The following is a 27,047-nucleotide window of genomic DNA, read 5'->3' as shown; positions in this document are numbered from 1 at the left end:
GTCAGTCCAGTAGAGCTGTCCACTAAACACTCGGTGCTGAAGTCAGCCCCCCTCGACGCATTGTTCTTCGCTGTTTCCATTTATCCTCGAGCGTATCTTACTGAAATTGAACGGCAGGAGGATACATTTCAAACACCGACTTGCAGTCAATGAATCATGGAACACGGATACCCTCTTATGGCAGCCATCAGGATGAGTTTACGATAAGGTAATCAGCCAGAGACAGGGATTGACTTATCGAGACAGCTCTAACACCGTCCAAAAATGAAAAACAAACAAACAAACAAATAATTAAATTGCACGTATTGTTTGTTAGATTTGTTTTCTTGATTTTTTTTTCCGCATTGGTAGGTTGAAGACCGAAATACAGGGAGGTGTGAAATGCACAAAAATAACAATTGAATATAAAGAAGATGAAACACAGACAAGGTTTGTCAATGGTAACGCCTGGTAATAACTTGTCACCTTACCCAGTTAAATCTTCCATTATTGAGAGAAATGTTGCCATATACTTGGAAGTGTAAACACATTCTAAATAGGCAACAAGAATACATTGTACATGCGTCCAAGAATGACTGGCTGGATATTAGAGCATTAGGGTGCTTTGTTACTTTTGGATGAGCAAATATCCCTGCACTGAGTGACTCTTCCTTCTCAGTGATGGTAACCAGCAAGGCTGGAATGTCAATCTTTGCTTTTACATATGATTTGAATGACTAAATTGCTTGCTCGTAGTTGAACAACGCTTTGTGGGATACCTTTCCGTTTAAATAACCAACCAATGGGCACATCACAAAGTGACAATCTTACTCTGATTGGCTCTTAGCCAGGAAGTTCACAAGTAAACTTGTAGTGTGTGTGACAGATGACATTGTGAAATATGAGTTTGGTTTCATGTAACCATTACATAAAATGTTTTTTTTCAAGTGGTTAAATGGATTGTTGGATGTACAACCTGTCAAACTCTTTGAAGCACGCTTTCTGGTGGATATTGCAAACTGTCATCTGGTCCCAATGGCACACTTAGGTCCTATATACAGTAGTGTTTGATGTGTATGCTTTCTTGTGGACATGATTGCTTATTATAGTGCTAAAGATTCACGTACTAAGCAATGCGGTGTGTAATTACCATCAGATCATTTTGTTTTAAACAAATCTACTTAATTTGGAGAGTTGAAGTGGAGACTGTAATGTTTTGCTTGTTCTTCTGTATTGAGTACTGTTCAATAGTATTTTATCAGAGGTATATTTTTTTTTTTTTAGGAGGATGAAGGTAGTTTATTTTTTGGTTTAGGGTTGGGGTGGGGGGGTTGATGGCGGGAGTGAACGATATAAATTTCGGCTTGAAAAAATGGCGAACTAACAATGATGGAAGGGAGACAGGACACCGGCCACTGACGACTGATGGACCAGCAAAAGCAATTAAATGAACACCTCAGGAAACGTAATGTGACTCAGATTCAGACAATCAAGATGACAATGAAGTGACAAGGACTGAACGTAAGGAAAATACAAGTCAACAGATGAGACTACGAGGAACACCTAAACAAGAACTAAGGGGAGCGGCTGATTGGAGGACACAAGTTGACCAGGACACAATCAACCTGCATGTGGGACACTGACAAACAGAGTCACAAGAAAACATGACAAACCTAAAAACTAAAAAAAACAAAACAGACACAAACCCTGCACATGGCAACATATTTCTACTGGGAAAAAGAGGAACAAGGTTTTTTTTTTTCTTGTTCAAATATTGAATTTTACATACTATTGTCTAAATATGTATTCAATTGGCTTGAAAATGCCAACAAATATTTTGTACAAAAAATAAAAAAAGTTCAAAGGCATCATCCCTATTGGCTGAAGCCAATAACATTATAAATATGCTCTAAGTGGTTTAAATAAAGCTTCAAACATCTATTTTTGACAATGCTCCCACCCCTTGCGTCCATTTCCACCAATGAGAAGTATTTTGATCTAATTATTGACCTCCATTGCTGCACTTTAATTTCTTTACCGCCACCACTTGGCTTCATACCAAACCAAACGACACCGACGCGCATAACGTGGAGTCGCGATGTTCTCGGATTAGTGTTTGCCCAAGTGCAACTGCAGCAGCACCTCTGAAGGTGATGACAGAGAAAAGTGTGACCACAAGCCAGAGAGATGAAGACATAGGCTACTCCTCCAACATTTGACAGCCAGCGGAAAGAAGAAGCGAAGAGGGAGAGAGAGAGAGAGAGAGAGAGAGAAAGAGTGTGTGTGAAAGATAGATAGCTAGAGAGAGGGAGAGAAAGGGGAGGTGGCAAATAGACGAAAGGGAGAGAAGCAACCAGCCCGGGAATTAGGTGACTGGACCTGTGCAGAAAATCCAGATTCCTCCTCAGGGTAAGATGGAGCAGCATTCAGGTATTTTCTCTCTGTCTTACGTTTCCTTTCAAAATGTTATGATTTTGATGAGGTCCCTCACAAAGAGAGTAGGATGCGCTGATGGTCTCAAGAGTGGACAGAATAGGGTGGCCACAAATTTTGTGCTGGATATGTTACTGAACTGCCAGTGGGCCATGCTGCGGCGAAATACTGTAATCTCCCTTGGTGCATGATTCCCGCCAAGTGTGGCGAGACGTGAAAGAGTTGCAGCCTCACTGAGCAAAGGTTTGATAAAGTCATTCCTCTGAAGGGGAAAGTGTTTATTTGTGTGAGTTGGCAACTCTCATCTGGGTTTACAGGCGTTTTTTAATAATGTTTGGCATCATGGTGATTTTCAAGGGTGCAGTTTCATTTTGTATTTGTTGTTGTTGTTTGTGCATGTTTCAGAGGCAAAGCAAGTGAGCAGGATGTCAGCCTGTATGACGTGGCTTCTACTTACCCCCTTTCTGTTTGTATGCCAAAATGGGTAAACTAAATTAAGTTTAACTCTAATGCATCATTCACACATACACCTCCTTAAGCAACTATATATATATTTTCAAAAATAACAACCAAGAAGTAAATCAGGCGGATTATAAAAAAAAATTATAACTAAAGCACTAGAGTGTCAGAGGTCCTTTTGCTGAGCTTTCATTTCAGCTCAGCCTCCTTTTTACTGATTGATGACATATCGCTTGCTGCACTATTACACCCCGCCTTAAGTGCACAAGGACCTGTGGCCGTGCGGCCAGTAAATCAGCAGAATCACCCAATCTCATCATTGGTTCAGCCAACACGTTCAAATCTAAGTCAGGAGCATGCTTTCAATTCACTAGTGTTGCCATAAAGCAGCCTTCATTCTTGTTATTCTGAATTTGATGAAAGAGCCTTTTACAAGGTCACTGTTACTGGGCCATTCCAGAATTGAAGGACATTTAAATAATCCGCATCCAAAATACTAAAACATGCAGTTTTCTTGTTTGTCCTAAGACCAAATCATTTAAAAAAAGAAAAATAATAACAATGCTTGCAAATACTTTAAATAATTCTAAAGTCTGAAGTACTGCCCGAAATTTAAATGTTCTTGTTTCCCAGACCATGGAATGATCCAATGAATTTTAAATGAAGCAGTTCAAATGAAATTTAAATTGTACTTTTTTGCTATTATTTGTTTCATTGTTGTTTCTTGCAACTGCGGGAACATTTGTTCAGATGAAAAATATTATATTACTTAACTCCTCCGCACCTCTGTTGTGATACGGACGTTGTACTGGTCTGTTGTGGTGAAGAAAGAGCTGAGCCGAAAGCAGTAGAAAATGGATGGATGGATAATTATAATAATTTAAATGATTTCAAATGATTATTAATATTTATGAACCGCGTGTCCCCCAATCTGCATGCAACCATGTTACCATAAGTTTTTTAGCATGGTAGCAGAAGAAGAAAGCAGTGAATCACATTATACATGGGGCTTGACATCATCAAACAGGGTTCCAGAAGAATGGGTAGAGCAAAGGTGTGTCCTCACCTATATTACATATTTTTATAAAACAATTAACCTTACTTGAATGTCTCACTCAGCTCATGCAATTCCGCTATGCATATATTAAGAATAGGATGTTTATTTTTACCTCATTTTTATTTTATTTCTTATAAATACCAGTATGTTTGACCTCTTGTTCGACCATAACAGCTAGCTAAACAGAGGGTTTCTACGCCAGAGAGAAAGCTAGTATTATAGCACAGATTTGCAATCTGTTGGCTGCAACCTTGTTACTGTGATTAGAGTAAAATTATGTATTTATTTATTAAATCATGTAATTAAAATTGTACAATTGAAATGTAAGGTAGAATAATCAAGCTTATGATAATTGATTACCTATTATTGATGAATATGGAGCTGAAAATCACAGAGAATTATTTTTGAAGCCACATTTTAAAAGAATGTTAATCAAAATGTCTTCCAATTTTGCAGTGACCCTACAGTGCAAAATTCCAACACAAGACTAACCTAGTAATGGATAGCTAGTGGTTCACATTTAACCACGCAACATTTGTCACGCCTGAACCTGAACTAACATGAAATGGATCTTTAACTCTCTCCTCACAGCAGCTGTCAGTCCTTCCCAGTGGCTCAAAAGGAGGCGGCTGCTAGCGACAACAGCACCGTGTTCACCAGGATCCTGGATGGGCTTCTGGATGGATATGACAACAGGCTGCGGCCTGGCCTGGGAGGTTGGGGCACCCGTTTGTCCAGCCGTCTATCTATCTATCTATCTATCTATCTATCTATCTATCTATCTATCTATCTATCTATCTATCTATCTATCTATCTATCTATCTATCTATCTATCTATCTATCTGTCTGTCTGTCTGTCTGTCTGTCTGTCTGTCTGTCTGTCTGTCTGTCTGTCTGTCTGTCTGTCTGTCTGTCTGTCTATCTATCTATCTATCTATCTATCTATCTATCTATCTATCTATCTATCCATCCATCCATCCATCCATCCATCCATCCATCCATCCATCCATCCATCCATCCATCCATCCATCCATCCATCCATCCATCCACCACCAGCACTTCTGTGAGTTTGTTAAAAAAATGTACTTAGTCATTTTTGGGGGGAATATACATCACTGGCAAGTGAATTGTAGAGTTGAGCAGGTCAAATGGGATCAATGACGAGGGAGCCTCAGACCCTGCAAGCAACTTCACACCACAATGCCCCCCTTTGCAACAGGAGCAAACACGAGATGATTTAAAGATTTTCTTCTTCTTACCTGTGAGATGATCACAGCTTGATCACACCTTGAGCTAACAACACATAGATTGCTTCATTTTTATTTTTTGTCCTCCTTAATTTCATTAATGGATAATACATGCACGGATACAGGACATTTCTAGCTTTGTCTAAGGAAGATGTTAGCAGAAGTATGCAGGCAAGTATTTCTGTATTTAGATGCCAATGCTTGCAACAGTAGCAAGCAGCAAATCACTTTATTATGAAATTGCCATGCAGTCAATTTTAATTTAATGTGGCTTGGCTGTAATAAACTGTACATACTGCATTAAAAAGCCTTTTAGAGAAGATCCAACTAATCAGGAATGGCAGATCAATATATAAAATATTTGCATCTTATCACAAACACTCATTAGTAAATAAAACCTTTTCAATAGTGCTTGCCATTTAGTTAGTTTGTAAATATGTGTGCACATTCTTTAGTTTGGTTACGAAGCCTTGTTTTTGTTATCTTTTAAGACTGATATTTCACAGCCACTGCTTTCCATACTCAGTTTTAATGGTGCTTTTCACTTTTGATTTTTATTTTCTAAACATGGTTAAGTGTTGAACAAACACACTTCGATTGAACAAGATAGCTTCTTGAATGTTGTCTTTTGCTGTTCTACAAAATAAATAATCAAATGAATGCTAATGTTCCAAATTTAGGCCGAGTTGTGACGCTTCCTCCATGTTCTCTCAACAGAGAACGTCACAGAGATCAAGACAGATATTTTTGTCACAAGCTTTGGACCAGTGTCTGACACAGAAATGGTGAGTTCACCTTCATATAGGTCATATGGTTGTAGTTGATAGCTAAGTTATTACGTATCGCTACTTCCATTCCCACGTTGAAACTTTAATATCTTGCGCATGTTTCTCTTCAACTCGTTCCAAATGATTTATGCCCTTAATAAGTTAATCTCTCATTAACTTCACAGTTCCACTTGATGAAACAAATAAGAGCTATCTCCCCTATTATTACATTCTTAATAGGTGTTCCTGTATCCCTGGCACACTGACATTGACCAAAAATTGATAATGAGTGAGGGGTAGATTCATTACACTGAGGAAGAAAATGTTTATTGAGTTAAGGCTGGAAGGTGTTTAACTAATTAGTAGTGGGGTGTTCTGTTGTGTGTTTCCCCACTGTGCCAAGTTTTTGAGCTATACACGAGCCTTGTTTTCACAACAAGAGTATAAAATAAATGAGTGAGTGAGTGAGTGTATGTAAATAAAACAGTAATATGATATTTTCACAGTTTTGAAAACTTTAAAAAAATGCGTACAATGAAATAGAACTTAGAATGGTATGCTTAGGGTTACACGGTTAAGAGAAAAGTCAGTGCTAATCTTAACTGCTACTATACTAGCTTTCCTCTTGCAGATTTTGCTCGTAGCGACCTTGCACGAGTAGCGAGTTGCACGCACCCCTCACCACATTATCGCTATTGTGACTGAAGAAATAATTTTGCCATGTATCTGCAGATGAGTCCAAATAATAAAATGTGTGGTCAGTCAACTAGAGAAAATAAATAATTTTTTTAAATCAATATTTTACAACAACCATATCTCTCAGATTCCTGCTTCTGAGTGTGAACTCTTCCTATGTCTGTGACAGTGTGTGAAAGCCAAAAGGAAGAATTGTGTTTAATCTTGTTGGTCATATTTTTCCACATTCTCTGTGGTGTTTCCTCCCAGGAATACACCATTGATGTGTTCTTTCGTCAGACTTGGAAGGACGAGCGCCTGTGCTTCAAAGGGCCGATGGAGAAGTTGTCTTTGAATAACCTGCTCGCCAGCAATATCTGGACACCTGACACGTTCTTCCTCAATGGCAAGAAGTCCATTGCTCACAACATGACCACACCCAACAAGCTGTTGAGGCTCACTGATGATGGCACGCTGCTGTACACCATGAGGTTGGTCCTGACCGAGATCATGTATTAACATTGCGTTAACAAAATAATATGCTAACAAATAGTTATTGAACATGTCTCTACTGAAAGTGTTGGAGTCAGCTGAAACTCTATGAAAAACGCAACAGCAGCATCTAGTGATTCTTTTTGGACATGCCTTTGACACACCTAAATAGAGCGAAGCAAAGTGAATAAATACTGTTTTGTACATCCGTCCATTTTTTATAGTCGCTCATCCTCACAAGGGTCGCTGGGTGGCTGATGCCCATCCCAGCCGTCTTCGGGCAGCAGGTGGGGTACACCCCGAACTGGTTGCCAGGGCACACAGAAAGGAACAACTACTCATGCACCCAATCACAACTCAGGACAGTTTATAGTGTCCAATACACTTGCTGTGCGTGCTTTGGGAGTGTGGGAGGAAGCTGGAGTACCCAGAGAGAACCCACGCAGGGATACCAGAGCAAGCTGGAATTAAACTCGGGACTCTGAACTGTGAGAATCACTCTTCCACCAAGCCGCCAAAGGGATCTCGAAAATGTCCTCGTATTTAAATTACCCGAGATTAATCATGGTTTTTCTTTTTTTCACTTTTTTTTAAAGCAAAGATACACGCCCTCCTGGCATCAGTAAGACATTCATTCTACCCAGTGTACTTACACCTTTAGTTAGTTTATACATCAACACAGTCAAACAATTGCTTAATATTGCAATGGTGCGGAATGCAAAGGCATCCGCCCCACTTTGTTCATTTGTTTCATATAATTCGAGTGTTGTTTTTTTTTGCTGTGAGAATGCATTGCAACATGGGAAAGGGAAAAAAACAAACAAAAACAACATGTCCCTAGTGGATCTCTGCACATCTTGATCACACAGTTATGAGATCAGTGTAAAGCCCCTGGGAAAAAATGAGATTTTATTCAATGAGGTTAAGGTATTGCTTTGTGCTCTACTGAATACATAAAGTTCACTGACCTGGATTCATCCTACGGAAATTTGTTATATTTTGCCACGTAAAGTGCATGATCAAGACATGGAATTATAATTTAGAATATGTAATTCATTATACATAGTCTGTTGTGCACCTCCTTTTCTGCATTAGTTAACTGTATAAGAACTCGTTACGGACTATTTTTATATGGCAAAAGAGAACGATGAGAAGATGGCACATTTCTTCACCACATAAATTGTGTAATTTGAACTAATACAATTAACCTACTAAGATAGATAGGTACACCACATACAACAATTTGCGGTGAGAAAATGTGGCTCAGGCTAAATGCCGATCTCCAATAATTTCCAGGCAAGTGGTAAATGACTCTGGAATGATACAGGAAAGCAAGGGGGTGTGGTCACAAGGTTAATTATCACGATTTGGAATTAGGTAGTTGCAGCAGTGTCACTGTAAATTAGTAATTAATAGTATACGTGACTTTTTGCATTTGTTTTTCAATGTAAGTTGACATTATAATATTGTGATCTGTGGGTTTTATGTGATTCTATTATAAATATGGGCAAGGTATTTGATAATTACTAAAACGTGTTATTAATGGGTCATTGGCATATGAGTAGTTAATCGTATGTGAAGAACTCCATAATGATCTGAATACGTGGTTATATAATGTATTAAGTTAAATCATAATATCAAGGTATGTGTGAGTATTTTTTCACCTGTGTTTGTTTATTCGTTCCTAAGTTTTTGAAAATTGTGTTTATTTATAATTATTTTTTCTTCATTTTCATATGAATAAAAACAATTATATATATATATATATATATATATATATATATATATATATATATATATATATATATATATATATATATATATATATATATAAACGGAATAAGAAAGTAAAAAAAATGTTCAAGTCAAACTTCTATGACGATGGTAAAAGTCGCACTCTTCATGAGTGGAAGCTGTACAAGACAAAGTGACCACCAGGTGGCGGGGCTGTCATCTCAAGTACAACAGGCAAAACCAAGAAAGCCGACTAATCATTACAGTAATGATTGCACGCGTGCGTGCGTCTTGACCTTTGAAGGTCTCTCTCTCTCTCTCTCTCTCTCTCGCTCTCTATCTCTCTCTCTCTCTCTCTCTCTCTCGCTCTCTCTCTCTCTCTCTCTCTCTCTCTCTCACACACACACACGCACGCACACGCATAGACACACACGCACGCACACACGCAATGCCTATTTCTTGTTTAAAACTTGAAATAAAATAAAAATAAAAATAAAAAACCTTTTTTTTTCATGCCACCGCAGACTGACAATATCTGCCGAATGCCCCATGCAACTGGAGGATTTCCCCATGGACGCCCACGCCTGTCCTCTGAAGTTTGGCAGTTGTGAGTACTCATTGTGTGGTTCACTTTCTCATAGGTAACGTAAAGACGCAGTGTAAACTAAACTAAACCAGATCACTAAATAGTGGCATAACAAGTATACATTTTTAGCCAGTCTTTGATTGGTCAAGTTGGATTGGACTATAATCACTAAATAAGCAACTTTAAACATTGTAAAATTTGGGTGCTGCTGTAAATCGGGCGAGGTGGTTGTGAGCTTTGGGAGAAGCGGTTCACAAGTAGTGTTGGCAGGTCAGTAAAGAAGTAAGGATTACTCGGTTAACTAAATAATTAGGTCACCCAACAGCTAGGGCTGACCTATAATGAGATGGTCTGTGCGTTTGTCCAACTATTGAGGGTGTGTATAACACTGCGGTGACCCTTGGAGGTCTAACAAAAAACCAGACCTGGCCAAGTGCTACATCTTCTGAGCTTCTTGGGCTAAAAGGATGAGTCCCTTAACTCCAGATTTCTGTCGGACACAATCCAGCCACTGTCTCTATATATAAGACGCACATTTGACTGCAATCCAATTACTGTGTAAGGGGCCACTTGGGATTCTTTGGGCAGATTCATACCTAATCGCCTTAGTGGAATGCCCTACAGGTGAGAGGTGTTTGCATTATAGCAATAATCTCCTGTATTATGCAGTGCATGTCAAAAGTTGAGAAGCACTCTGCATTTTTTCATTATTTAAACATCTTGAATTGTAGGCTGATAATTACTTCAGTGACACGAAAAAGTACTGGTAGTTATTTGATAAACAAAAACATATTAGTCATCCAAGCAGAATATGTTCAGAAGTTAACATTTTCAAAGTAGGCACCTTTTACCCAGATCACAGCTTTACACATCTTGGCATTTTCCTTACCTCCTTTCCTTACCTTAATGATGTGGATTATGCTATATTATTTGGACTTTTGGTTCGCACCTCTGCATTATCAGGCATTAGTAGCTTCAATGCCTTGACTTGACTGTTTGAATTTGAAGGTGTTTCTAAACTTGTGACTGGTTCTGTACTGCTTTCTGAGGTCCTCTTCACCTTCTTATCTTGTAATCACTATTATTGTTGTTGTTTTGTTGTTGTCATATTTGATCAGTTGTTTTTTTTTTTTTTTTGGATAGTTTTGTTTGGAAATGAGCTGGATGCCTTTTTGGGGTTAGAAATGACAGCCTTTTATTGATAGGTGTTTCCATCACAGGTCTCTATATAAATGATTTTTGCTTTCCTCTAATTCAGGTGGGCAATTCCGGCCCTTGAGGACCTGTGTCCTGTATGTTTTCCAGTTTTTCCTTTCCAACACACCTGATTTGAACCATAAACTCAACAACCTCTGCTGGAGCTTGAAAATAATCCTAATCATTTGAATAAAATGAGTTTGAGAGAGAAAAGTGGAAAACATGCAGGACAACACCCCCGAGAACCAAAATTGCCCACCCCTACTCTAATTCATAGGTGTCAAACTCCAGTCTTTGAGGGTCGGTATCCTGCATGGTTTCTGGATGTCTCTCTCCAAAACATGTGATTCAAATGATTAGCTCATTAACAAGCTATGCAAGATCTTGAAAATAAACCTAATCATTTGAAACAAGTGTGTTTGAGAGTGAAGGATAGAAACCATGTGGACACGGGCCCTCAATGACTAGAGTTCTACCCCTGTGCTCTAATTGGTTAGGTTCCAAAATATGCATGAACACCATAATAACTTTGCTGTGTTGGCTCGAATGGAAAATTTTATGATTATCCCTGAAATTGTTTTTTTTAACCTGAACAAAACAAGAAAGCAATATGAGTTAATGTTCAACAGTTAATTACTTTTTATAGCGTTCGTACAGGTTACAGATTGATCTAAAACAAAACAAAACAAAAAAATAACCAAGTGCATCAAACTGTCTGGAAAAAAACGATGCCAGTTCTTAATTTATTGCGCTTGCATTTCACATGGCAAAAACAAAGCCTGATTTTAACCCATTCCACGTGGCAAAAACAAATAATTTATTTTAACCTGGGGTCATGCCACTTGTGTAAGTGTAAGTGACCTGTTGTCATGGTTGAACGAAAAAACTTACTTATTGCTTCAGTAACAGAATGTTGAATGTTTCTCTAGTGTTCATGTTATCATTAGCATCTAGCTTCACAATTACACTACAAAGCACAGGTAAAATCCTTTGATTGCCACAAAGCGATTTACAACGGCCGGGGGTTGCCACCTGGTCCATTACGAAACATTCAGTTTTGGTTCATGTTGTCGTGGTCAGGCATGGCAGGAAGGTAGGCGGGCGTGATAGAGGTGGTGGAGGACCCAAATGCAGGAAATCTTCGAGGCAGGGAATGTATGTAGTCCACGTTTATTATTTGAAGGGCAGGCAGGAACAAAAGCAGAAAAACTGGATAGCAAAAAACACAAGCAGGCAGACTGACATGAGACTGAAACGTGAGCTAAATGACAACGATCCGACACGGGCTGTAACAAAAACTCGTCTTAAATACACAAAGAAACTAATGACTGACACGCAACAGGTGGGGAGAAAACAATGAGCAGGGCAAGCGGATTGATGGAAACACAAGGGGCAGGTGGACCAAATCAAAACTAACACAGGGTAACACGAGGAGAGCTGAATCATGGACTGTATAAACAGAAAAGAACAGAACCCCCCCAAAATAAAGCCACAACCCAAAATCCAACCAACCATGACACGTGGTATTCCAAACAATTAGTCTTGTATTTCTTTAATATTACTTTAGTTACAGCTCAGCAGTTATCACACAGTGATTGGACATGACAACTTGACTTTTTCGTGAGCTTGCAACTTCTGTCACGTACAGTGATCACTTGCTACTTCACGCCCTCAGTGCATCGCAGATAATTTATTTTATTTATTTATTTTTTAATACATATATATATATATATATATATATATATATATATATATATATATATATATATATATATATATATATATATATATATATATATATATATATATATATATATATTGCGGAGGACATGCTGTGAAGGTTTCCTGCTTTCCAGACAGACGAGGTAAAAATAAACGCTCTTGCCACGGACAAACCTCGGACGTCGGACTACTGCAGTACACATATTTAGTTAAATATGAAATTATTCAACCTCACACAGTAACTGTACTGTTATCCCTTCCCATCTGACGAAATCAAGCTTAAGTGAGTCCCTTACACAGGCTTTCAGGAGGGAGATGGACACTCCAACAAAACACCTGAATGGCTCTCATGAGGGCAGCAGTTGTTATCTACTCCCGCCCCAACTCCCGCTAGTTAGGTAGACCAAGAGAGCAGTGCCGGTCTCAATAATTTAAGGCAAACGCTGTTGGGCGGAAGAAAAAGGCTTCTTTTGTAATAAATAGGAATTTCAAGTGTAAACTGTGATTGTGAGCGACAGGCTTCACTTTAGTTTGACTTCCGGGCGCCGGTAAATATAAAACCACCTCTCGATGAGACCACAGCCAAATGAATGGGAAACGGAAAGGGACAACAATACAGTTAATATATAAGGTTTAACAATTTAATAGTTAAGTAAATATGTGTACTGCGGCATAATTAGTCTTAAATATGTATAGTATGAAGACTATTCACATTTAAAAAAAATTCAGGTACCCACACAACACATGCATGAAAAATCCATGGTGGTGGTGTTTGAGGGCTTGACGCTATTTTGCTGTTTTTCACTTATCCCTTGGGGTTTACGATTCCCATTGACCACGAAAAATAAACCATTAAAATCAAATCAAATCAAATTTTATTTGTAAAGCCCTAAATCACCGAAGTCTCAAAGGACTTCACAGATGAAAAGAGGTCATGTGGAGACCTCCTTCGAAAAAATAAGTCATACAGAGACATCTTTTCAGTGTAAGGTACACAACAGCATCCCCTGTCAAAGCTCCCAGAAGGGGAAGGAAAAACTCAAAAACCCCAATTAGGGGAAAATCAGAAACCTCCAGAAGGGACCACAGGTGGGAGGAGCCCCCTTCCAGGCCCACAGGTTGAAGTGGATGCCGCATGTACCAAATACAGACATACACATAAACAATATAAATTACAGAAAACATTGTGCTATATAGTGCAGTGATGTCTTCACTGTGAACCATCACTGTGTATCATTGCATAGGTGCCACCTAGGGACCAAAGTGAGATGCTATAGCATCATTTTATTTTGTTTAATTCTTCGCAGTATGCTGAACTCTTTGCAAAGATGTACAACCACAGATTTTGATTGGGGCCTTTTCCTTCCCCTGGTTATTTGTGTTACAGTGTATTTATAGTTGATCTTATGCATTCTATAAAAAGAGATGTATTTTATGAAAAAATGCATTGTTTTGTCATTACATGGCATTGGTTCACAGGAACTGCAATTACCCCATACCACCTGCTTGCTTGTTTCAAGATCATCTTATGCTTTGGAAATGTGAAGCTCATGTTCCTAGGCATACAGCTAGCTCTGCCTTTAATTTTGCTGTTAGCAGGAGTGTTGAAAGATATTTATCATTTCCTGGATGTACATTGGCTTGTATCGTACATCACAAAACCTATTAGCCAAAGAGAATCAAAGATTTACCATAATGCAAACTGTATATCAACCTAAAGGTTGCTCAAAATAAAGAGAGCAAAAAGCCGCTCTAAATTTGGCACAGGTAAACTCCAATAATCCCTTACTCTCTCCTGCTGAAACCTACATCCTATTTTATTGTGCTAGCCTTCCCACAGCCACTTCTCAACCATGCATGGATGAGTCACTACAATTCAGACCGTTGCGTTCATGCACATTTATTAGGTAAATGCTCATCTGAGGGGGGGATTCATGCCAAGAGTCACTTTAGACTGAAAATTTTGCATGGTCAAATATGTTCTGGGAAAATTACTTGTTAAAATATTGGTTATGCGAAGAATCATCATGAGACTGAATCAAGTAGATGATAAAATCTCTATCCTTGATATCTCAGACACATACGCGAGTGAGAAGTCTGGCTTTTGGCACACGGTGTTCAAGCTCTTAGTGTCAACTGTGAGAAAGTTGGCACAGGTGTGACATCAAGCTTGCCAAAGTCATTAGCTCTTCTTGGGAATAATACACATCGATGAAAGTCCCTTACTCCAATCTAACTGTCATCCAATTAAAGCCACAGCCACATAAACTTTCAGCTGGTAGGTAAGCACCAACAATTATAAATGTATTACATTTATTTTTTCTAAACAAGCTCCTGTGCCAATGCCAAGGCTGTGGTTTTATCCAACTGCAGAGTGTACCATCTATCTTAAAGTGGGAAGCTGTTTATTTCTCCAATTGTATTCTATGTAATGTTTTAATTGTTTTTATTATTATTAATAATGATATTATATGTTCTATTATTTATTTATCTTTAAACATCTGAGATCCTTCTCAATGCAACCCACCGATTTACTTTTCAAGGACTGGGACGAGCATGGGCTCAATATTAGCGCTCTCGCCAGTTAATTATCAAACTCATTCAATTTGCACAACAACCATAAGTGCATAATAGGGATGGGACAAGACACAAATCCCATGAGATGGCATTTCTCATGAGATCAAGACTACAGGACTGAAATGCAATTTTGGCAAAATTTGTAATGATTCAGCATGCAAATTGTAAACATAAACCAGAGAGTCGATGTTACACGTCACTTTTCAGCTGCGGTTGAAATTCAAAATTGTTCATACATATTAAAAAATGGTACAAAAATAGTATAGTAAGTGCTATGTGTATACAGTATATATATATATATATATATATATATATATATATATATATATATATATATATATATATATATACACACACACACACACACACAATCAGAAAACATCATAAATAAAACATATAGAAAGGATTTATTTACCTTTGAGGTCCTAATAAAATGATAAATAAATACTAATTACTACAAGTAAAGTTAGATGTTCAAAGGAGTGGGAAGTTCACATTTTATCAAGTCCCACCCCCTTGTTTTCTATAAATAAAATTAAAAAAATATATAATGTTAATAAAACATGAAAATCATGTGATTCAGTAATCCATCCATCCATTTTCCTGAGCTACTTATCCTCACAAGGGTCGCAGGCTTGCTGGTGCCTATCCCACCTGGCTTCGGGCAGTAGGCAGGGGACACCCTGAACTGCTTGCCAGCCAATTGCAGGGCACATGAAGACGAACAGCCTATTACGTAGCCAATAACACCTGAGGACAATTCAGTATGTCCATTTCGTTAAATTAAAAAAAACTAACGTTAAATGTCATGTTTTACTACTCCAAAATAATCACAAGCGAATGTTATCAAGCATAACTCAAGCCGAAATAAAAGTTGAATGTGGCGTCGAGAGAACTGGGTGGTTTTATGTTGGTTCTTGTCTTTTTTTTTTTAATGAATACACCATCGCCAACAGCGCCTCTAATGTTTTCATCATTAGACTTACAAAACACATTAGCTTTGTTTTCATTAAAACGATCGAGGCAAGAGCCAGGTGTTCTATATATACAACTTACAATTACATTAGCTGATTTCCTCATATGCGTGTCAATAGTTAATCATTTTATTATGTTTGAAAATGAATATGTCAGTCTTTAAATCCTGTTAGTCCTGTTAGTTTCTATTTTGTCCCTCCAGTCTAAAGCTGCAAGTCTAAAGCGGTGATTCAATGTCATTTCATAGGAGTCGCAACGTGACTCACGCCGGAAGACAGCAACAGTTTGTGCAGTAGAAATTAGAAAGCGTTGTCACTGTCAGTGTGAAATGCGCTTCTGGGAGGACTTTCAAAATAAAAGCGTGGCAAAGGCGTTAAAAAAAAAAAGTATTTCATCAGCCCACTGAAAGTGGCATGTAAAAGTAACTCCAGCCTTACAGTTCTTGATTGAAAATATTAGCACCTCATTACTGTATGTGATGGTCACACTAGCAAAATCTCATGCTAAACCCTTCTCTAGTTTGTGAAATAATACGTAAAACTTGAATGAACATCAATCAAACACTCCCCCGATGCACACACTTATGTTCAACCGTATCCTTGTATTTCATTGAAGGCGCAAATGACAGGTAACATTTATTTGTGTGCAGAATGAAATCTCACGGAAGACTTTTTTTTTTCCCTATCACAAGAGTGATGTAATCTATGATGAAGGTTAATCTGACTCGATCTGGCAAATTGTCAACCCTGACCCAGATGGGTACTCTGAACAAGAAACGGAGCTATAACCATATATGTGCGAGCAAACATTTTTTCTAATCAAATATCGTACGGCGGTACATTCTGTGTTTTACAAACAGTGCTCATCATTTTCATTGGTTGTAACAGATGCAAGACTTTTTTGCTGTTTGGCGAAAGCCACAGTGAATCTTTGTCTCTGTATCAGATGCATATCCGGTGTCTGAGGTGGTTTACACATGGACGCAGGATGCTGCCAAATCTGTCGTGGTGGCAGACGACGGGTCAAGACTCAACCAGTATCTTCTGATTGGACTAACTGCTGGCACAGAGGACATACACACAAGCAGAGGTTGGTTTGGAGGGAGGGTTTTTCTCATGCCAGTCCTTCTCAAATAGGTGGAACCCAGGGAAAAGGCTTTGGGTTTGCAGTATGAGGTATTATTTTTTTTCAGGCACTTTGATGCACTTGGTTATTGTCTTCTGTTTTCGGCTAACCTTTAATCTGTATAAATCCTATGAAAAAGTAGTTCAACGTTGTTGAAAGTTGATTTATATTGTTTATTATATTTTTCTTTTGTTATTGTTAAAAATGATCTAGTTGTAGGTTTACAATTTTTTATAAAAAATGCTCTTATTTATGGTCAGCGCAACAAGTGGGAGGGTGTGAAAGGTTTTCTCCGTCCGGGGGGAGGGGGGCTTTGCTAATATGATTGGAAATGACTGCGCTAATCACTTACAGTAGTGCAAGGTTATTTTATGCGACCGCTTTAAATATTCAAAGTCATGATTTCCTTGATGGTTAAGATTCCAATTTAGGAATACTTTAGTTTTGACTCAAGACAAGAAATTTACTGACAGAATTCTCAGCATCCAACTTGAATCCTGAAACTTTCACATTTACTCTGCAAAAGCTCACATTTCTTTCAATGACATGTCAGAAAACCAATTGCTATATTTATAAAACCTTTCTTACGTAAATATAAAAGTGGATATTGATTAATCCACTTGTCATGAGCTATTTGTGTGCATGTCCACCAAACAAAATCCTCTCTGCGCAGCAAGTAATGGGGTCAAAAGTCACTGATGGAGAGACATTTTGCAGTAAACAAACCCCATCAGCCGCACTCCATTTATTGCTTAGCTGTACCCCACGTGCCATTGGTAACATCAGTCGAAGCGACACATAATTGAAGTTATTTGAAGTATTCTGGACTTACAGGAGCAATGATCGTGTGAGTGTGCCAACAGTAAATGTGGGAGATGTTATCGAAGGATCAGTGTCAATGAGTGGAGGCCCGTATGTGAGAGTAGCCTATCCTTCACACGACCAGCTGTCTATGGGCCCTGGGCAGCCATGTAAAACAACACTTATCCCTGGCGTGAGGCCGCTTGCACACACACACACACACACACATGCAGACGCACGCACAAACGCACGCGCGCGCCCGCACACATACACACATACACATACACACACACGCCACAAACCAGAGAGAAGCCTCGGTCTAATCCTCAGGCAACACCCGCCCACCCCAACCCCCACAACCGCCATTCCACCAATCCCATCAGCTTTTGCATAAGAAGATGACATCACAGATCGGCGAGGGATTGGTTTGTTTGTCCCACGTGTGTTCACAGTGGTCTACAGGTTTATCGTAATGACCGTCCTGACTAGGGCATCTGCAAAGTGACAACCTGGAGGAAACTTGGTATTGTCTGAATTAATTTTGGTGTAAACGAGATTTAATAAACTGATAACTACAGCACCTCATCTTGTTTTGGAACATGAACCCGTGTGGATGTCAGAAGGTTGTTTGGTCAGCCAGCTGTGACACACGGGGGGGTTGCTGCGGGGGTGGGTGTGGGTTGTTGAAAGGCATCTGCTTAATACTCTTATGTAAAATGGAACTGTAATACAAGTCCATCCAGTTTGTAACAGAATCATTATTTAATAATAATATTGACACATGGCTTTTATATACCACTTTTCAAGACACTCTACAATTGATACATTATTCATGCACTTAAACATTCATACAAGCAGTGGTGGTAAACTGCTTGCGCAGCCACTGCTGTCCTGGCGCAGGCGTGGCTGCCACATTGTGCCTACGGCCCCTCGGACCAAGTGGACCCTGGGTGAGGTGTCTTGGACACGATCAAGACATCACTGCACTATTACAGCACAATCTGTTTTCTGTAATCTATATTGTTTATGTGTATCTCTTTGTCTGTATTTGGTATATGCAGCATCCACTTCAACCTGTGGGCCTGGAAGGGGGCTCCTCCCACCTGTGGTCCCTTCTGGAGGTTTCTGATTTTCCCCTAATTGGAGTTTTTGAGTTTTTCCTTCCCCTTACACTGAAAAGATGTCTCTGTATGACTTCTTTTTTCGAAAGAAGTCTCCACATGACCTCTTTTCATCTGTGAAGCCCTTTGAGACTTCGGTGATTTAGGTCAATACAAATAAAAGTTGATTGATTGATTGATTTATGACACATTACTTGGACAGGGTGATATTCCAACAGGTGAAGAACATGCTCTACTGTCTGAGCCTCGGCCACCCTAATGTTATTCTATTTGAAACATGCATTTCACCTGCTTGTTTTTTGTTTTTAACTTCATGCACCAAGGCCCAAATTGCCCACTGATGTAGTGTATTTGAAAAAAAAATCATTCATTCATTACTAGCCGTTTTCAGACCCTCTTGTAACTCTAATGTTTAAAAAAATATATAGAGAATTTTCATCACGGATAAGCCGCACCTATATTATACTTTGCATGTCCTAACATCATATATTTACGCAGAGAGATGGTGTATGGAAGTTTTTTTTTTTTCAAAATCTTTTTCATTTATATTCAACTATATTTTTAACTGCTTGCTGACAGCAACAAACGATCTTCAACAGCCTGAACCTGCAAGTTTAGCACCAACATATTTTCAACATGACATTACTGCAGAGTAAAATAGCTGCTCAAACTCAAAATCAATACGTCAAAGGTATCTTCCGTGTACCTTTGTGTAACTGATTGATTCATTGATTATTTTTTATTTTATTTTTTTTATTTTATTATATAGCAGCATCATGAAATGGGGATGATTTTCAGCCATAGGAACTGGAAAGGATGTCATAATTGAGGTGTAGCTAACCAAACGTTTTGAGGATTCCTAGAAAAAGAACCAAGTAGGGTCTATGAATCCATAAAGATGTTTTAAATCTGTTATACTATTCTCAGATCAACTCAAGAGAGCACTTTAAAACAACCAATGATGCTTACAAAGTGCTGTACACAAAGTAAAAATTAGTCTTACAAGTACTAAAACAATTTCAAAGAATTAAAAATAAGAAAATAATGACAGAGGGCAGTAACCACCACAAGACTGAACCTGTTGATACACATCATAAGCGTGTGTTTAATTACAGAAAATGCGATGATATCCATCAATAAAGAATGATAAGTAGTTCCAAAATACATTGACTGCCATTCAGTGCAACTTAATTGCTCTTTGTGAAGGTGTGTGGTTGAGGTCCACATTTGCTGAAGCACAGCTGCAGAAACCATGCAAGGTGAGATAAGGGTCTAAAAATAAGGATGGACATCTTTTATTAGCGCTGTTAGTCCACAATACCATTTGAGTGTCTGGAGGCGGAGATTAGTGTACACCTTTCCTGAGGACATCACTGCTTGTGTCTCAGATTTTCCTTAAAATAACCCTAGCCCAATCTCTACAAAGATGACAAGAGGCAAGCAAGATTTCTGCCAAAACTCTGATCTATTGTCCCAAGCACAACTTTGCTTCATATGTGTAAACGACAAGAAGCTCCTACTCACCAGTTGACCAGCATTGCAGCATTGTTCCCGGGTATAAAAGGAAGTTCTCCTTGTATGTGGTGTATGAAGTAGTGGTTCAAAAGTAGTAAGATCCACCAAAGGAACATGTTCCTCTCAGTTCCTTATTCCCAGACCTGCTGGGATTCTTGCATCAAATGTGACTCTGGGGCATCCCAGGTCTGCGGCGCCTGGTGTCCGGTCTCCAGCAAACAAAGTAGACGGGCTTGCTGTCCGACCGGCGGCCTGAAGTCATTAGGGTGTCAGAAGCTACAAGAAGCGGCCTCAGAAGACCAGCAATTTTGGGGCTCTCCGGGTGGGGTCATGGCCGGCAGTGGCATGGAGCTCAGTGCGGCCTGCCCAAAAAATGGTTACAGGCCGCTCCTGTGATACAAACGTGCATTTTACTAAATGCTTTTCTTTGCAATTGGGCAAAATCCACCAAATTCAAAAAGGAAAAGCTCAAACTCATGAAAAAAACAAGGTGGGCCATCCTCCGCCCCTCCCACCTAGCCCCCTTCCATCCCACCTGTGCGCGGTGCGTCCTATGGCGGAGAATGTGCTGAGGTGTGCACTGCCGTCACCACTCTGAGATCGTGCCTCATGGAGATTGGCATGGCTGAGTGGGCGGGGCATAGAGCTCTGCGAGGATCCCAGGACAGGAAGGCTCACCCTTCCACGGCTGTTGCCACCCTCCCCCTTCACTGCCACTCTGAGTCTTACTGACGGCAGGATGCAGATTGTACCCAGGGATTAGGGTGGTTCAAAAATCCGATTTTGCCCGGAGAAAGCCTTGCGTATTAATGTGTGTGTGTGTGTGTCTGTGGGAGAGTGTGTTGAAGAGCTGTTTGTGTTTGTTTGGTCTTTGTGTGACAGTAGTGTAGTCACTGGGTCTTTCATAGTTTACGAGTGCCTGCAATCGGAAACTCCTCTTGGCAAGTAGTTGTTTTAAGCCTCAAATGCAATCTTCACTTGTTTAAATGAAAATCACAAATCCCACCCCCCAAACATAAACACCGAATCCTGCCATCACTGGTTTTTAGTTTTTGGTCTTGCGTTATCATAACCCTTCATATAATATCATCACATCGACAAGATAATTCATTCTTCACATTAAGAATTAGTACGCTTTATTATATGTAATTATTTAACACCAGGGACTATTGAAGGTAATCCTTTCCTTTCTGATATTTGGAGTAATGGAACGGCATTACATGCTTGTGGTCACAATTCTGCAACATTGCAGTATCTACTTTCTTTAAGAAAAATTAAAAAAAAAAAAAAAAAGACAAAAAAACGAGCTGTTTGATTTGAAGTATGTTGTGCTTCCCCACAGGTCAGTATACTGTGATGATGGCTCACTTCTACCTGAAAAGGAAGATTGGATATTTTGTCATCCAGACATATATGCCATGTTTCATGACTGTAATCCTGTCCCAGGTGTCATTTTGGCTAAATAGAGAATCCGTACCCGCAAGGACGGTATTTGGTGAGTGAAGCGCACTCAGACCCGAGGGCCTAATAGCAGCTATTGAGACTGAAATCAACCTCTTCGGGCAGCTTACACACAACAATTTAAAAGTATCGTCTTTGTTGGCAGGGGTGACCACCGTGCTGACAATGACCACCCTCAGCATCAGCGCTAGAAACTCTCTTCCTAAAGTGGCCTATGCCACAGCAATGGACTGGTTCATTGCCGTCTGTTACGCTTTTGTCTTCTCGGCCCTCATTGAATTTGCTACAGTCAACTACTTCACCAAGAGGAGTTGGGCATGGGATGGCAAGAAAGCTCTTGAAGCACAGCACCCAAAGGTATAGCTCTTGTCACTTTCAGTGTCTTTATTTTGATAGCCATTAATTCAACACACACAAAAACATACACGCTAGCAAGGGCTGGCATCCATTGTTATCAAGCACCATAATTTCCATGCATTCCAAACCTTACTATCAGAACAATCTGACAGATATTTCCTATTTGTCCAGCTAATGCATACAATTAATATTTTCAAATCTTCACTGGTTCTCTCATATTAATCCGACATTTTATGGTCGCGCTACCAGCTTTGCCATTATGAGCGATCAATTTGTAAGAATTCTTCGTGGTAGTGGTGGAGGAAAATGAGCATTTTTCTGACATTTTACCAATATGTTCTCAAAAATATAAAAAAGAGAGAGCGAGATTTGGTATCACCGGGATAGTGACAGAATACCAATTTGTGATCGTTTTAGGTACAGAGATCCAACTGAAGGGGGTGTTATTTGTTAGGGTAGCTATTATGAAGTTAATACCTACTTTCCAGATTGTATGAAGGCTGCTAGCCTCATTCTTTCCCAAAATATCCCTGCGCTTATCGTGCATTTGTGCATCTGGGCTGAAATAGAGTGGAGTGAGCACTTCTTGTAAGGACATGAGATCAAACCACACAGCCCGTATTTGATCTCATTTGCTTGTCCACTGGGACAACTAATGTGCTGTCTTAAAGGCATCATAAAGCTTTTATTATCTGTCACACTGCAGAAACGAGACCCTGTGGTGCTGTCAAAGAAGACCAACAATGTTTGCTCAGCAGCCGTCAACTACACGCCGAACCTCACCAAGGATATTCCAATCGCCACCATCTCCAACACGACATCTGTGCAGTTGCGAGAGGTCAGGATAATGGACGCCAAAAAGACCTACAACAGTGTCAGCAAGATTGATAAAATGGCACGGATAGTGTTTCCTGTTCTTTTTGGAACCTTCAACCTTGTCTACTGGGCCACATATCTGAACCGGGAGCCAGTGATTAAAGGAGTTGTTGCCTCACCCTAATCTTATCTTTCAACATTTTATTTTTTTTGACTGAAGTTGATCCTAAAGGGGGGAAAAATGAGCATAAATGCTTGAAAACAACATTTCAAGTATTATACAAAGCTTTAATAGACTTCTGTCTTGTTTTTGATGGCCGAAAGCGCTGCTTGGTGGCACCGTAAACTGTGGTCGGTGATATTCTTCGTGCTCATCCATCCGCTGCGGTTTGCATGCATCCCGAACAATACAACGGAGGAGACAATATAACGTATATGCCAATTCAAGCACAGAGCACGCCATTTCTCTTACTTGACAAAGGTTCCTGTATCTATTTGAGGTCATTTGCAACTGAGCGTCATACTTTTATTGCCTTGGATTCTGCGCACAGTACGCATACAGTAGACTGCTGGGAAACTGCCATGCAACATTGCATTTTTACTCAAATCTCTTTTTGAAAATTTGCATTCATGTTGCTATTTGGCTTGCTTCTAGTGATCATTGTTTGGTATTGCGATGGGTACCGTATGTTCCACACTATAAGGCGCACCAGATTATAAGGTGCACCCTCAATTAATGACATATTTTAAAACGTTTTCCATATATAAGGCGCAGTGGATTATAAGGCGCACCCTCAATTAATGATATATTTTCAAACTTTTTCAATCACAATATAGTAATACTCAAAGTAATAACAACAATAACTCAAATAATAACACTAAACTCTCAATAGCATAATAACTCAATGTCAATATGACCAACCTTGTTCAACTATAAACACAAAAAAGAAACAGGTAAAGCTTACTTTTATCAGTTCATTCCCCATCTACAAATCCCAATCTCAATAATGATCCACATACAAGGCGCACCTGATCATAAGGCACACAATCAGCTTTTTAAAAAAGGTCAGGCTTTTAGGTGCGCCTCATAGTGCGGAAAATACGGTAGATTCATGCATGTGCACCTTGACTTGCACATTCAAACCTTCCACAATAGATCTGATTATCCAATGGCTGCATCACTGGAGTTGAGCAGGAAAAAGAAAATGTGTATGGACTATCATTGCAAGGGATTTCTGAACATTCAAATATCAACTTGGGAAATAAAAACCTCTTCTCCCATAAAACTTTAAAAAGGCTTCATTTAGGGCATGTCAACAAGAATATTAAATAAAAACGCCATTGCCCCACTTTCACTGGCTGACTGGACTGTTGTGGATGACGTGTTCTCTTCAAATTTCCCATCTGTGCGCCTACTCAAATTTGGGCCTGTATAGCTAAAGTAGAGAGTGAAATTCAGTTCATAGATGAACGATCCCGACTTGGTTCAACCTTCAATGCTAATGCTGACAACGAAAGTATGTATCACAAGCCAAGGATTCTGAACCCAATGTGCTAAGCCCAGAATTTTCAGCCAGCTTCAGTTTTTGCAATAGCGTTCACTTTTCAGTTCTCACCATCCAACACACCACAAAAGATAGGTACAGGTAGAGCTAACCACTTATTTTTAAAGCTCCAAAAGGCAGGAAAGCAATAAAACTGCTCGTAGGGCTCAGCATCAAGACTGTAATTTGCAATTTGAGGGCAAATTCATTTTGTAACAGAACCATGTAACTCGACTTTTGCAACTCTGCTCTTTTAGATGTTTTTCTGTTGATGTGCATGCAATAATTCTTTGTTTGTTTTTAAATTATTATTCCTTCAGTTAATCGGTGGGGCAGCAGTTTGACAGTAGGCCACCCTAACACAGTATTTAGCCATAGTGGAGTAAACCCAATGGCACAGCTTGCTGTTACGATCAATTAGCAAAGTGATTTTGGTTCAAAGAGAAATTTCAGTTGATGAAAAGAGAAATTGTAGTTGATGAAAATATGATGGCCTGCAGCGCCATGTCAAGGAAGATGAGCTGTATTGAACCCTTTGTTTTGTGACTCTACCATTGGCTCCTTTTGTAGCGTTTGTGCTGACCGGTGTCAATGGAATCTGCTTTTTATAGAAGCTTCTGTCAATCGCATGTGGAGCAGCTTGTGTCGATCAATGATCAGGCAAAAGCCTGCAAAGTGTGAAAAGGAATTGAAGCTGCAAAGTGAGCCCATTTACTTGACATCCTTTCCTATGCAGCAAAGCGGATGGAAGGTTTTCTGATTGAAGTAGGTAGGATGCCCCCGGCTGCCATCTCATTGGCCACCCACCTTCGATCGCTGCTGAGGTTCATTAAAATTTGGTGTGAAGGTGTGTGTGTCAAGGAGCAGCTTAACACGAGAGGCCAGGGACTGTTTTTCTTCTGTGCTTTGTTCGATGAGCTAGTAGTATCGTTATACAGTTTTAAAGAGTGAAATGTCACACAAGGGAATTAAATAGGTGAAAGCTGCACTTACTATATGATTAAGTCAAAAAAAAAGTATGACTATTGCGCAAAAAAAAAAAATCAAGAATATTTGAATTCAATCCACTTCTAGTCAAACATCTGTAACTGGGTTTTTGCATGTTTCTGGTTTTAATTTTAAGTGAAACATTTTTTAAATGAAACTGAATCCACGAAATATTGAGCCATTATTTGAATGGCAGTTTTGAAATACAGTACAAGCAAACATTAGTTTTTCATGATCAAAAAAAAGCAACAGGCAGAAGTGATCCATCAATTACCCTAAGCGCCTTTCCTCACGATTGCCACGGGGTTGTTGGAGCCAATCTAAATTGTAATTCACCAGTAGTTGGGGCACATGCTGAATTCCTAGCCGGCCAATTGCAAGGCACACAAAGATGAGCAACTGTTCTTACTCACAAGCACACCTTAGGATAATTTTGAGTAGTCAGTCCACCTACAACGCATGTTTATGGAATGTGGAAGGTAACCAAAGTACTTAAGGAAAACCTGTGCAGGCACGGGGATAATATGCACACAGGAAGACCGGAGCTGGAAGTGAATCCAAACCCCTGTACAGTGAAGGCTGACTTAGTTTGGCATCGAACATAAACAAATTCAACATAACAATAAGAATGAGGAAAATCAGTCACTGGTAATCTAACTAAGTTACCTTCCAAATCAAAATGTTAATCAGGAGTTACTCTTAAGATCAAGTAATCCATAAAGTCACTAAGTTACTTTCAAAGTAACTTTCACATCAATGCATACTCGTACCCACAATCTCTTTTTGTGCCCTACGACTGGCTTCTAATCAGTTCAGTGTTGTATTCCGCCTGCTGCTCAAATACGGGTGCAGTAGGCTCTAGTGCAGCCATGAAACTCAACAGTACATGCGGTTCCATTTTTTTCAATTTTTTTCTTTTTAATGTGCAGCTGTTTGTGATCACACAGATGCATGTGCTTGCACATTGTACATTTCAACCAAAGCGACCTATCCAGACCACAAACTCGCCTGAAACCAAAACATCATCCGTGACTAAGTTTTGGGGCAAATCTGTTGTTATTGGCTGCTTTGTGTTTTGGTCTATTTACGGTTCGGTATTTCTTAAATATAAGTGAAGAGATTAATAGGAATGCTGGAAGCATGAATTTAGGGATTGTTAATTGCATCTCATATACGAGTATATAGTGTGTTGAATGTAAAGCTTGCCTTGCATCACTATCTTTTTTTTTTAAATCAACGGTTATGAGCTGATCTGATATGGTGAAATGTCATTTTATCTCCATCTTACCATCTTACCTTCTACAAAACTGTTATAATTTCATAATATCGCAATATTTAGAAGAATGTAGTTCCAATAAAAAAGTACATTTTGCAGCAGCTTGGTGTGTTCTGTTCTGTGATGTTTTGTTTGTGTTTAGGT

General features: G+C 39.3%; 2 protein-coding genes across 7 annotated transcripts in view; one reads left to right on the top strand and one right to left on the bottom strand.

The window, feature by feature from the left end:
- LOC148427855 (gamma-aminobutyric acid receptor subunit beta-3-like) overlaps positions 1-21,066 on the bottom strand; it is a 54,272-nt gene extending 33,206 nt beyond the window's left edge. The window contains exon 1 of one of the 2 annotated variants that reach the window (XM_088409172.1): positions 20,472-21,066. In XM_088409172.1, the coding sequence (XP_088265298.1) occupies positions 20,472-20,578 (107 nt within the window). In that variant the 5' untranslated portion in view covers positions 20,579-21,066. The remainder of the gene's footprint in view (positions 1-20,471) is intronic. The other variant, XM_088409173.1, reaches the window with a different exon arrangement.
- On the top strand, positions 6-27,004 carry LOC148427854 (gamma-aminobutyric acid receptor subunit alpha-5-like). 5 transcript variants are annotated; one of them, XM_088409179.1, is made up of 10 exons: positions 63-208; positions 2,818-2,896; positions 4,520-4,644; positions 5,893-5,960; positions 6,888-7,108; positions 9,368-9,450; positions 16,846-16,989; positions 21,805-21,957; positions 22,069-22,280; positions 22,987-27,004. In XM_088409179.1, exons 2-10 carry the CDS (start codon positions 2,838-2,840, stop codon positions 23,278-23,280), a joined length of 1,359 nt encoding a protein of 452 aa, XP_088265305.1. In that variant the 5' UTR covers positions 63-208; positions 2,818-2,837; the 3' UTR covers positions 23,281-27,004. The 5 variants fall into 5 exon arrangements, with proteins under 5 accessions (XP_088265306.1, XP_088265305.1, XP_088265302.1 ...); XM_088409176.1 differs by lacking the exon at positions 63-208 and adding an exon at positions 2,032-2,409 and having other exon boundaries at positions 6,918-7,108; XM_088409175.1 differs by lacking the exon at positions 63-208 and adding an exon at positions 2,034-2,409.
- Positions 27,005-27,047: the final 43 nt, after the last annotated feature.

This window comes from Hippichthys cyanospilos, chromosome 2 (assembly GCF_059441005.1).
Source record: "Hippichthys cyanospilos isolate Australia breed blue-spotted pipefish chromosome 2, RoL_Hcya_1.0, whole genome shotgun sequence".
Classification (NCBI taxonomy): Eukaryota; Metazoa; Chordata; class Actinopteri; order Syngnathiformes; family Syngnathidae; genus Hippichthys; species Hippichthys cyanospilos.
The sequence above is the reverse complement of the archived record's forward strand: the minus strand, read 5'-3'. Positions and strand labels throughout refer to the sequence as shown.